Genomic DNA, 12,366 nt, shown 5'->3' with positions numbered 1-12,366 from the left:
GGTGCCCACTTTCTGGTGTGGGGTCAGCATGGGCTGGCAGCACTCACTGAAGGAAGAGCTTCTTCATCATGCCATGGAGTGTGCGGTGCAGGGCAGGGTCGTGCAGCAGTGAGGATGGAGACCGCAGCCAGCGGTAGAAGTGCATCACCTGGTTGTCGGCGTAGACATTGCGGTACTGTGTGATCTCCTTCACCCAGCCCACCACCATGCTCTTCAGGATCCTGGAGAAGGGGGTTCAGAGGGCGCCCCACTGTTGTAGGCAGCAGCTCTTCCCCGCTGTGCTGTAGCCTCTGCACCCCCTGCCACACCGTCCAATTCTGTCACTCTCCCGCAGCCCCTGCCACCACTGCACTCAATCAACCCCAGCTTTTGTGCCTTCCCCACAGCTAGTGTTGGGATGGCGCTGAGCAGATGGGGCGTCCTTCAAGAAGGAACCTCGCTCTGCTGGGAGAACCAGGAACAGACTCCCAGCAGAGACCCGCAGGGCCCCTGCCCTCCTGCCTAACTGGCTGCTTCACCATGGCTGCACCTTGTGGAATCACCCGACGATTCTGCAACAGCATCACAAAGCCACCACTCGGTGTGACCATCCTACCACCTACTGTCTGACTCCACCACTTGTAGGGAGTGAACTGGCAATGTTGTGCCAATTTCTGCACAGCAAAGTGACCCATTCATACATATATATACATTCTATTTCTTATGTTATCTTCCATCATGTTCTATCCCAAGAGACTGGATATAGCTCCCTGTGCTGTACAGCAGGACCTCATCACTTATCCATTCTACAAGTAATAGTGTGCATCTATGAACTGTCCATTTCTCTGGCCAGTTGGCCCTGACCATACCATGCATGTCTTAGCCCTTGAACCTTTCTTTCTAGCAGTCTCCTGGGCTGCAAGTCCTATCCTCCTCCTGTAAGAAGGCAACAGGAAAGTTCTGGAATTGCTAGACTTGCTTTTGAATGCCAACCCTTCCCTTCAGCTGCAGTATGACCACAGCATGGGGCCTCGGTTTCCTCATCTCTACAATGGGCGACAGCCATATCACCCAGGGGGACTGGGAAGAGCACTCGCGCTCCGTGCCACATCACCACTGCCTTCTCTCCTGAGACCCAAGCCCTATAACTCGTGCTACCTTCTGTGTGGCTTCAAACCACAGCAGATACTGGGATACCTGCTGTGCATCCCACGGCAATTCCCTGCAGGCACACCTCTGGCCATAGAAAGGGGGCCAGAATGCAGCACCTAGAACTGCCACCCATACCTGGAGGGTGGCAAAAGACAAGTGGGTTGAGGAAGGGGCCTGACCCTGTGTTGGTTTCTGACTAGTGACACTGTCTTAACTCTTAGTTTCCAAGACAAGGAGAAAGGTAAAAAGATTTCCTATTGCTCCTTCTAGGTGCCAAACTGTTGCTCTGCCTTTGGAGAAGAAAGGGCACAAGAACAAAAGATGAGGGATGAGCTCAGGGATGTAGGCTCCTGAGTACCTGAAGGTGCTAGAGCAGAGGGCCGTCTCGTCGTAGCTGGCGGGGGCACTGGCAGCCTGATTGCCCGTGATCATGTCCTCCAGGGAGGCCTGCTGGATCACGTCGAAGCTGACGCCCATGCTGTCAGCCCCCTCCATGTCATTGACGTGGTGAGACTGCAGGATGGTGTTGACGGCCAGGTTCTGAATGTCCAGCTCCACGCACACTGCACACAGACACCACTGCTTGTGCACTGACCCCTCCTGGCTAGAGCCCGACCCCAGGAAGCACCATCTCAGAACTATCACTGCCACCTGGGGCAGCCAACAAACAGCAAGCATTGAACTCAGGCTGATGGCAGACCCCACACCCACGGAGGCTGCCTGCAGGCCGCTCCCACCTACACGGAATGGCAACAAACAGTAGAAATACCAATATCTGATGTCCCCATGTGCCCTGCCCACACACCTGTGGAGTAACAGCCTGAACTGTTGATCTCCACAGGGGCCTGGTCATCGAACTCCATGACGAGCCGGTTGTCGTCGGCCTCCTTCCCACCCAGGTCAGGGCGAGAGGTGGGCGACAGCCAGAGCAGATGGTTGTGGCGCTGGAGGTGGCGAGCAAAGAAGAGATCGGAGCCGAAGGTAGATATGTCCTCAGGCAGATTCCCAACGGGGATGTGGAAGTACCTGCAGGGGAAGGGGCCAGCCCCAGGGGGACAGGGGGTTAGCCCCAGGAGAGGGACAACAACCAGGAAAGGCCAAGCTGCTACCAGAGACCATGAGGCCAGCAATAACTAAGATGGCCAGAAACACCCCTCTGCTCAGCGCACCTGCTCATCTCGAAGGCCTGTGACAGACAAGTGTCCAGGTTGAGGTAATGCCGGATCATGCGCCGGGCTCCATGGCGCTGCCAGTCCAGGACCCCGTAGCTGATCTTATCAGCTACATGGATAGGCACTAGCGGGAACTCCTCCAAGACGGGAACTTCACTAACTAGCCTCTTCATCTCCCAGTTGGACTGAATGGCAATGAGTGTGGGCCCCCGGCGCTCCTCCTGGGCACAGGGAAGTCAGCAGCTAGTTAGCGCCACCTGGGGAGGGGGCTGGGCTCCCAGGGCGGCAGGACCCTGATGGCGCTCACCTTGTACGCCAGCAGGAAGCGCTGGATGGCTCTGCAGATGATCTTTAGGTCGGTTTCAGCCCGAACTTCAAACGTGTGTTTGGAGGGGGGCAGGAGCTCGGGGCCCACTTTCTCCAGCAGGAGGCTGTGCTCAGCGGAGTACAAGGCGCTGAGGCTGGGCATCTGGTTGCTTCGCACCTGGACAACAAGGGCTGGGTCAGCCCCTCCCTGTGGGGACGGAGGCGGCAGCCCCGAGCTGCAGCCCCACTTCTACCTCAGGGGCTGAGGCTTCTGGAAACTAGGGGTGGGGACATGAGATTTTCCTGCCCAGGGAGGCTCTCCCCGCCGCCCCGACCCAGGAACTCACGGTATCCAACACAAACACAGAGGCTTTGCGCTGTGAGGGCACAAAGATGCCGAAGAGAGCCTTGTGGCCCTGCATGTGATGATACAGGTAGATGTGGCGGATGCTCCCTGCAAGGGGACACAGCCCGTCACTCAAGATGTGATGGGGGACATGGCCCGTTCCCCAACATGTACGGGAGTTGAGACCAAGCAAGGGCAGCGGTCACTTGCCATACCTGGTTCCAGGTAGCTGAACTGGGCCAGAGAGCGCATCTCCAGGTGCTCCAGGGCGAAGGTTTCTGCTTCCCAGCCTGAAAGGTGCCTCACCAGATGCTTATTGACCACACACACACAGCCCAGCTGCACCAGGGCCCGGAATAATAATGGGACCTGAAAGAGGGCGGACAGGGTGGTGGGAGGGCTGAGGGGGCAGGGCACGGCCCAAGGACATCTTGTGCAAACGCAAGGCTGAAATCCACCGTGTCTGTGGACAGAGCCCTTAGCACTGTGGCCAGCCTGTCTGTGCCCTCTGGGATTTTTTCCCACCACTCCGTCCAGCTGGATCCTTGCACAGCTCAGCTGGGAAAACGGTTACCTGGGTCTCGTACACGCCTTCAATGTCTGGTGCCGCCAGCTCGGTGTTGATCTCATTGATATGTTCTTGGTACATGTCCTCTGGCACCGAGTACTCGTAGAGGTTATAGACCATGTTGGAGCGAGGCAGGACCCGGTTCACCTGGTGATAAGATGGTTCACCCCATGACTAAATTAAGTGGTCATGTTTGTTACAACACACAGGCACACGCGCACGCACGCACTTAAACACATGTACATGCACCATCAAACAGGCCTAGGACTTCTGCAGCCCACAACCATGGAGTCAACACCCCTACAGTCCATCTCTCCCAATGAGTACAATCAGAAAGTCTGGACATAGCTTTGAGAAGCCACCTGAGGCTTCTAAAATACAGACAAGCTCTCACACTCTCAGGGGAAGGTGTTCCCGGCTTATTTTCCTCCATTCTCTCCTGGGTTTAACCTAAGGGTAGGGAAGCAAAAACTCGGAGAGAAGCCACGTCTTCGTGGACAGAAGACTGGGAGAGCCCCCCGGGAGCCAGACCAAGGAGTTTTGGGGAGGAGGGGGCAGGAGAAGGGGAAAATATCCTCCAGGGCAGGACGTTCTCCTACAAAGTTCCATCACAGCATGTCCAGGAAGCCACAGGAATTCCAGATCTTGATCTCCTGTCCTTCATCCTCCCTGTTCTCTTTCTAGATCCACGTTCTGCTGAATCTTCTGGTTGAAGCAAGTGTCATCTGCAGGAAGCCTCCTCAGCCGAGTTGTCACCCAAACATCCAAGTCTGATCTCAACTAGATGTCAACCTAAGTGATTCCTGGCACCAACCAAGAAATGTGCTCATTTGCTCGGTAAACAAGCTCGGCGTAGGGCTCACTGGGAGCTGGGACAGAGACCATACCGAGGCCCCGAGGATACCACAGCTGTGAGGAGGACCACGTACTGAAGGGTTCCATGTATGTGACATGTCCCAACCCACCACCTGGAGATAGAACGTGGACCAGTGCTTCCTGAGGGCCAGGAGATGGGAAAGACTGCTAAGGGGCACGGATTTCTTTTAGGGGTGATAAAAACGTTCTAAGAGTGACTGTGGAATGGCTACATAACTCAATATGCTAAAAGCCACTGAATCTTACACTATTTTTTTTTTTTTTTTTGTCTTTTTAGGGCCACACCTACAACATATGGAAGTTCCCAGGCTAGGGGTCAAATCAGAGCTGCGGGCACTGGCCTACACCACAGCCCCAGCAACACCAGATCCGAACTGAGTCTGCAACCTACACCACAGCTCATGGCAATACCAGATCCTCAACCCACTGAGCAAGGCTGAGGATAGAACTCACTTTCTTGTGGATACTAGTCATGTTTGTTACTGCTGAGCCACAACAGGAACTCCCCTAATTAACTTTTATGGCATCCTAAGAAGGTTCTCAGGAGATGGAGGCTCCAGAACACCTCACTCAAGGTCACCAAACTCACCAGGTCTTTATATCTACAAAGCCCAAATCTTTATATGGCCTCCGCCATCGTGGAGACATCCTCAGAGGCTGCACAGGCAGCTGACCTCAATGACCAGCAACACCAGCTGTCGTCCCCCCCGCCCCCACAGACCATACCTTCCGATAAGAAGGGCTCTCCTCCACCTTGGCCACCCGCTGGTTCACATAGAAGACCCGGGGAATGTTCAGCTTGATGCAATACAGGTCACTGCTGATGACAGCCCACAGTCTGAACAAGCCAGCCTGGCTGGTCTCACTGATCTGAAGGGGAAACACAGACTGTACAGCCATGCAGGTCTCGCCTTGTCACAGAAAGCACTCAACTCCCAACGGCAGGCTGCTTCCCAAGTGGCCTCCAGCGCCAGCCCCTCACAGAGACACAAAGGTAAAGGCCTGCCCTTCCTACTCCTTCTGGCCCCGGCCCCCAGGATGGTGAGCTGACCAGATACCCCTTCTGTCAGCTGTGCTCTTGACCTTCAGGATGTCCCACCCACCACTGACCCCCATCCACACCTGCACGATCTGCCAGGGGAGGTCCAGAATGCTGCGAGCAGTTCTTCGGAAAAAGCCCCCTAGCCCTGTAGAGGGTCCCTCTCGGATGGCCCCAGGCCGTGGCACACCCTCTGCCACCTCCAGACGCCGCCTCTTCCTGTGAGCAAGGCGCTGTCGAGCCTGCAGCTGCCATTTCTTCTTGTGAAATCGGAGCCATACCAACCACTCTTCCTGGGACAGGGGCAGAACAGGTCAGGAGGAGAAGAAGACGGGAAATTCAACTGAGCACTCGGGAAAACAGAAACATCCTTCTGCAGCAAGCACACCTCCCAGCTGCTCTGGTAAGACCTGGGCTCATCTCGCCACCCATCTCTACTCGGCGGACTCCACAGGGAGACAGCTCGTTGTGACCCAGGCCTGACCAGGGTCCCCACTCCCTCCTCCACCCCACACCAGACTCCCCAAGCCTCTCACCTGGGTGGTCCCGAGTGCTGGAGGCTGCCCCAAGATCTCCTGCCAGGGCACCATCAGCTCCAGGTCCTGCGACTCCTCCTGGCTCTCCCAGAGGATGCGCCTCCTCTTGGTGGCAACAGGAACCCCTGAGTGGAGCGGCCTTGAGAGGCCCAGGTCCTCCATGTCGGGAGTGCTGCAGCTCGGGGCCCCTTCCGAAGCCTGGGCCACGCCTACCTGCAAAGACCCAAAGGAGCCTTAAAACAGCAAGATTCCTCTCAATAAATTCCACTTCTGGAAATCCATCATAAGTGCATCCTCTGAATAAGATAAAGTACTTGTATGCAAACATTCATTTCCAGACTATTTTTAAATTTGTTTTTTGGGGGGCTGTACCTGTGGCAAGCAGAAGTTCCCAGGCCAGGGGTTCAACCTGCACCATAGCAGTGACAAGGTCAGACCCTTTACTAGGCCACCAGGGAACTCCCAGACTAATCTACTTTTAAACTTTTAATAGTGAAAAGGTCAGAAAGAAAATGTCACTCAGGTACAACCATTATGAAGCAAATGTTTACATTTTTCTGTGTTTGCTCCAGAACTTTCTCCTTTTCTTAAGAAATAAAATATTGGACTTCCCGTCATGGCCCAGTGGAAATGAATCTGACTAGTATTCATGAGGATGCAGGTTAGATCCCTGGCCTCCCTCAGTTGGTTAAAGATCCGGAGCTGCTGTGGCTATGGTGTAGGCCAGTGGTTGTAGCTCTGATTCGACCTCTAGCCTAGGAACCTCCATATGCCAAGGGTGCAGCCCTAAAAAGACAAAATAAATTAATAAGTAAATAAAATATTGTAAAGCATAGGTAAAGGGCCCCTCCATTCTCCCTGCCAGTTCCCCAGGCACAGGGCCTACCACTCCCCATACATTTTGTACTTTTACTCCATATCCATAAACAACAAATACCATTGCTTTAGGCTGTGAGCTGAGGTGTAGCTTGCAGACTCGGCTCGGATCCCGAGTTGTGGCTGTGGCTATGGCTGTGGCTGGTGGCTACAGCTCTGATTAGACCCCTAGCCTGGGAACCTCCATGTGCCACAGGTGCAGTCTTAGAAAAGCCAAAAAAAAAAAAAAAAAAAAAAAAAGTAGAGGCACATGCTGCACATTCTACTGCAGCTTGCTCTTTTTTTCAGGGCTGAACCTGCAGCACATGGAAGTTCCCAGGCCAGGGGTCCAACTGGAGCTGTAGCTGCCAGCCCACACCACAGCCACAGCAACGCAGGATCTGAGCCACGTCTGCGACCTGTACCACAGCTCACAGCAATGCCAGATCCCTAACTCACTGAGCGAGGCCAGAGATCAAACTCAGATCCTCATGGATACTGGTTGGGTTTGCTATGACTGAGCCACAATGGGAACTCCAACAGTTCAATTTTTTTAATGGTTATAATTCAATTCAATTTTTCTATTTCTTCTTAGGTCAGTTTGAATAATTCTTTTTAAGGATACTGTTCATTCCACCTAAGTTTTTCAATTGTTTAGGTAAGGTAATTCTTTATATATTTTTTTAGGCTTTCCTATATCTGCAATGATAATCTGTTTTCATTAAAACAAAAGCCAGGAGTTCCCGTCGTGGCTCAGTGGTTGACGAATCTGACTAGGAACCATGAGGTTGCAGGTTCGATCCCTGGCCTTGCTCAGTGGGTTAAGGATCCGGCGTTGCCATGAGCTGTGGTGTAGGTTGCAGACGCAGCTCTGCATGCTGTGGCTCTGATGTAGTCCAGCAGCTACAGCTCCGATTCGACCCCGAGCCTGGGAATCTCCTTATGCCACAGGAGCGGCTCAAGAAAAATGGCAAAAAGACAAAAAACAACAACAACAAAAAAAAACAAAAGCCAAAATTTCTATCTTGACAAACATCTGTCTATTTCATAAGTTTTCTCAAAGACCAAGGTTTTGGTTTTACTGTTTACTTCATTCATTGCTGCTCTTGCCATTTTAACTCCTTTCTTTCTACTTTCTTTTTTCTTTTTTTTAGAGGGACTGGTTCTTTATTTCAAAAAGACACATCAATTTTCAGTATGAAAACAGTTACATTATTGGTTTTTCATTCTCCCAATTGGCCCCCAAAGAGACCACAAAGAAGAGTACATTTTAAGCCAATTAAGCTACAGGATGCACACCTAACATCCCTCACCAAAGGCGGGGGCCGTGGGCAGAATTGTGTAGGGAAAGAAATTTTAAATGCTCAACACACTGCCAGCTCAGACTGTAGAGAGCTCACAGCCAGATGGGGTGACTAGTGTGCCCCAACCCCAAAGAAGCGAAGTTTCAAAATAATATAAAATTCAAAAACAGTTTTGTACATAAACCTTTCAGGATTTTTCTAGCACTAACTGACACAAAGCACAATGAGATGGCACTTTTATAAGAGACAGCAGCTTAGACCCAGAAAAGGGTGATAATACGAGTTTCATAGGGCGAAATCAGTGGCAAAACATAATTTTCTTTCTTTCAAGGAGAGAGGAGGGCAAATAAGTGGTCACCTCGACATAGGGGCACATGATCCATTCTCTGAGCATCTGGGAACAGGATAGAGGATTTGGTCTCATCATCTTAATTTGTTTGGTCACTTCTGATGAAAAACAAAAGTAAAGTGGCCCAAAGATACTGTGAAGCTGAAAACCTGAACAGCACTTTTTTTTTTTTTTTTTTGGCTAACCCCTAGAATCACCTTTCCAGTTTGGTGGGTACTTTTTTTGTCTTTTTAGGGCTGCACCTATGGCATATGGAGATTCCCAGGCTACGGGTCTAGTTGGAGCTGTAGCTGCCGACCTATGCCAAAGCCACAGCAACACCAGATCTGCGCCTTGTCTTCGACCTACACCACAGCTCACAGCAACGCCGGATCCTTAACCCACTGAGCGAGGCCAGGGATCAAACCTGCAACCTCATGGTTCCGAGTCAGATTCGTCAACCACTGAGCCGTGGAGTTCACAGCTACTTGGTGGGTACTTTTTACAGAGCAATGAGGTTTCCCATAATGAAGTCTTTCTCTGGGCTGTTTGGCTCTCAGTAAGGGAGGCCCATACCATTATCCTTCCTCTATAGAGAGGGCAATATGCATTAAGCTGAAAAGTTACCTTCCAAAAGTGAGAAAGGGATTAGACTGCTGCTTCAAACTTGTGGAATTATCTGGAATGTTTTTTACAAATGGTTGCTACATCAACAACAAAAAAGGTAATTACAAAATGTGACATCACAGCATGCTTCAAAGACACTTTGCATTGTGCTCACGTTCCATTAAATGTTGTTCCCAAAGGAGCTCAGCCTCTAGCCCAATTGGAATCTCTCAGGAGAGGCAGAGACAGTTTGGTGAAAAGGGCAAAGGGGTGGGGGTGGGGGTGGGGGTGGGGATGGGAGAGGTGGTTAAAGGAGAAAGCAGCCTTCCAATTAAAGATCAGCCCTCAGTTTAAAGGTCAGCTTCAGGCAGGCTGGCCTCAGGCGGGGTCAGGGTCAGAGGAAGGAGCAGCGGCAGGGCGGGCCTGGGGTGCTCTACATCTCGTTCAGGGCAAACAGTCTGGTCCAGCATCCGTTGTGTACAGAAGTGCTCCTCCTTGGTGCATTTCAGTTTATATTCCAAATCATCAACTGTTTTTTCCAGCTTGGCTACTGATTTCTCAGCAAACTCAGCACAGGTCTCTGCCTCCTTGAGTCTTTCAGTAAGAATCTTTATCTCTTCCTCAGATTTGTTTTTTTTTTTTTTGAGAGCACTTTTCTTCAGCAGTACTCAGACACTTCAGATTCTGGTCCATCAGTCTGATCTGCTCAGACTGATTACCTCTTGGCAGCGGGACTCTGCCAGCTCAGCTCACTCCTCTGTGCGTTCCAAGTCTCCCTCAATAATCACCAACTCCCAAGCCACCTCTTTATACTTCCTATACGCCTCTTCTGCAATGTGCTTAGCTTGAGGTGGATTTCCTGGAGTTTCATTTTTTCCTCCTCTTTTAAGGCTCAGTTTTCAATAACTTTCATACCTCTCTCGTTCTCATCAGCAGCTATCTTGGCTTCCTCCAGCTTTTGTAGGACAGTGGCCAGGTGCTCTTGAGCACGGTCCGGCTCCTCTTCAACCAGCTGGATCCTACAGTTCAAGGAGGCCACCTCAGCCTCAGCCCGTTCCCAGGCCCGCCTTTCTCTCTCCACTTCCCGCTGGAGGCACTTAGACCTCTACTCTGCATCATCGACCTGCTGCTATAGAACCTGGATCTTGAGCTTCACTGCCTTGATGGTGGTGATTCTGGCCAAGGTGTCCACCCAGCTCCTGCTTGAGCTTGAGTTCCTGCCTCCTCCACATGGTGCTGTAGCCTTTTCTACTTTCTTGGTTTACTGCTGTTCTCCAGTTCCTCAACTGGAAGCTTAGCTCACTTAACTTTCTGTTGGTTTTTCTTTTCTACTATATGCAATTAAATAGATAAGTTACATATAAAAACTCTTTAGCTGCCTCCTACAAATTTTGATGGTATTTTCCTTTTTTTTTTTTTTTTTTTTTTTGCTTTTTAGGGTTGCACCCACGGCATATGGAGATTCCCAGGCTAGGGGTCGAATCAGAGCTACAGCTTCCGGCCTACACCACAGCCACAGCCACGTCAGATCCGAGCCGCATCTGCAACCTACACCACAGCTCACAGCAATGCCGGATCCTTAACCCACTGAGCGAGGCCAGGGATCGAACGTGCATCCTCATGGATGTTAGTCAGATTCATTTCCACTGCTCCACAATGGGAACTCCTCTGATAGTATTTTCATTCAGTAATTCATTTCTAATTTCCATCGTCATCACTTTTTTTTTTTGTCTTTTTAGGGCCACACCTGCAGCATATGGAAGTTTCCAGGCTAGGGGTCGAATCAGAGTTATAGCTGCTGACCTACACCACAGCTCACGGCAACACCGGATCCTTAATCCACTGAGCGAAGCCAGGGATCGAACCCACAACCTCATGGTTCCCAGTTGGATTCATTTCCGCTGCACCACGACGGGAACTCCCACTTATTTATTTTTTGCCTGGTCTTATGTTTAGGTGTTCTTGAAAAGAAGGTGTATTATCTGAGCACAAGGTTCTATTAACTAAATCTAGTTAGCAACTGTGTCATTCCAACCTTGCATATTTTTACTAGTTTTTGGACTGGTTGCTCCAAAAATTGAGGAAGATGTATTAAAATTCCATGGAGTTCCAGTTGTGGCTCTGTGGTAACCAACCAGACTAGTATCCACGAGGATACGAGTTCAATCCCTGGCCTTGCTCCTTGTGGGTTAAGGATCCGGTGATGCCAAGAGCTGTGGTGTAGGTCGCAGATGTGGCTCAGATCTGGCGTTGCTGTGGCTGTGGTGTAGGCCATCAACTAGAGCTCTGATTCGCCAGCTAGCCTGGGAACTCCCATATGCTACAAGTGAGGCCCTAAAAAAGACAAAAAAAAAAAAAAAAAAAAAAAAAAGAGAGAGAGAGAAAGAAAACAAAAAAGAAAAACATTCCATATGCTAGAATGGAAGCCTCCAAGATCATGGAGGCTCTGTGTGCCCCAGCGGTCCTACCCAGCCTCAGCTGTCACAACCTCTGCTATCCTGGGCCAGGCCCCCTCACCTGTCTCTTGCCCTCCAGGACGAAGAGCTCACTGATCTTCTTTTGCTTGTAGACATCATTCTTCTCCAGCAGTTTTTTGTGCAGCCAGTCAGGGTGTTTGACACGTGGTACTGGGTTCTTCACCTGCATGAAGGGGACACTTATCACTTGTCTGACAGCTAGTCTGGGCCTGGCCCAGGTTTCTGCGGCTTTTAACATCACACTGGGCCCTGTTCCCACTGGCTCTCCAGCTCACCTGCTGCAGAGCCGCAGGGATTGTGATGATCTTCTGGATGGCGCTCCCCAGCCGCTCGATGTAGTAGTCCCAGTCCAGGATCTGAGTGTGCAGGAGGCCAGCACCAACAGGGTGCGCGTGAGAGACAAGCAGCAGCAGCGTGCTTCACTCTGCAACGCACTGTGCTGAATAAGCCTTCATGTGTCTTACTTAACCCTCTTAGAAATTCTATGCCAACAGGCGCCTGTTTCAGAGGAGGAAGCTGAGGTGGAGAGGGTAAATGATCCTCCCAGGATCAGAGGTGGGCAGGCCAGCACTTAGAACCCTGGGCCAGACCCCAAGCTTTAGTCCATCCAAGAGCACAGGGCAAGGGCCTCGCTGGCACTTAGTGTCTCCAGTTTTGCCCTAAGGTGTACAACTATTTCCTTCATTCTTTACATAATAGAAAGGAGGAAATTAAGAGTGAAGTATGGAAACAAAAAAGGTGACCTAAGTCAGGGATACTCTGCCCTGTTGAGTTTTCCTTCGAAACTTCTGGGAGTAGAAAAAACAAAAAAACCAGCACTCA

At 51.0% G+C, this 12,366-nt stretch overlaps 1 protein-coding gene and 1 pseudogene across 4 annotated transcripts in view; both read right to left on the bottom strand.

Annotated features, from left to right (window-relative positions):
• The window catches only part of POLE (DNA polymerase epsilon, catalytic subunit), a 55,983-nt gene that overhangs the window by 9,799 nt on the left and 33,818 nt on the right, over window positions 1-12,366 (bottom strand). The window contains exons 28-40 of one of the 4 annotated variants that reach the window (XM_021073944.2): window positions 11,820-11,900; window positions 11,585-11,707; window positions 5,975-6,187; window positions 5,522-5,731; window positions 5,126-5,269; window positions 3,530-3,670; window positions 3,171-3,324; window positions 2,957-3,063; window positions 2,611-2,787; window positions 2,301-2,524; window positions 1,937-2,157; window positions 1,490-1,694; window positions 48-221 (exon numbers count right to left, since the gene is read on the bottom strand). In XM_021073944.2, coding sequence (XP_020929603.2) covers window positions 48-221; window positions 1,490-1,694; window positions 1,937-2,157; window positions 2,301-2,524; window positions 2,611-2,787; window positions 2,957-3,063; window positions 3,171-3,324; window positions 3,530-3,670; window positions 5,126-5,269; window positions 5,522-5,731; window positions 5,975-6,187; window positions 11,585-11,707; window positions 11,820-11,900 — 2,174 coding nt within the window. Of the gene's footprint in view, window positions 1-47; window positions 222-1,489; window positions 1,695-1,936; window positions 2,158-2,300; window positions 2,525-2,610; window positions 2,788-2,956; window positions 3,064-3,170; window positions 3,325-3,529; window positions 3,671-4,649; window positions 4,741-4,786; window positions 5,270-5,521; window positions 5,732-5,974; window positions 6,188-9,693; window positions 10,538-10,769; window positions 11,281-11,327; window positions 11,708-11,819; window positions 11,901-12,366 lie in introns of those variants that run through there. The other 3 variants (XR_014825803.1, XR_014825804.1, XR_014825805.1) reach the window with 3 other exon arrangements.
• Window positions 9,418-11,096, bottom strand: LOC110256847 (tropomyosin-like; annotated as a pseudogene).

The sequence above is a fragment of the Sus scrofa genome, chromosome 14 (assembly GCF_054392235.1).
Source record: "Sus scrofa isolate SSC_HxYL_T2T_F1_AM1 chromosome 14, Sscrofa_HxYL_maternal_Yorkshire_Landrace_v2.0, whole genome shotgun sequence".
Classification (NCBI taxonomy): domain Eukaryota; kingdom Metazoa; phylum Chordata; class Mammalia; order Artiodactyla; family Suidae; genus Sus; species Sus scrofa.
Note: the sequence above shows the minus strand (reverse complement) of the source record. Positions and strands in the feature narration are given on the sequence as shown.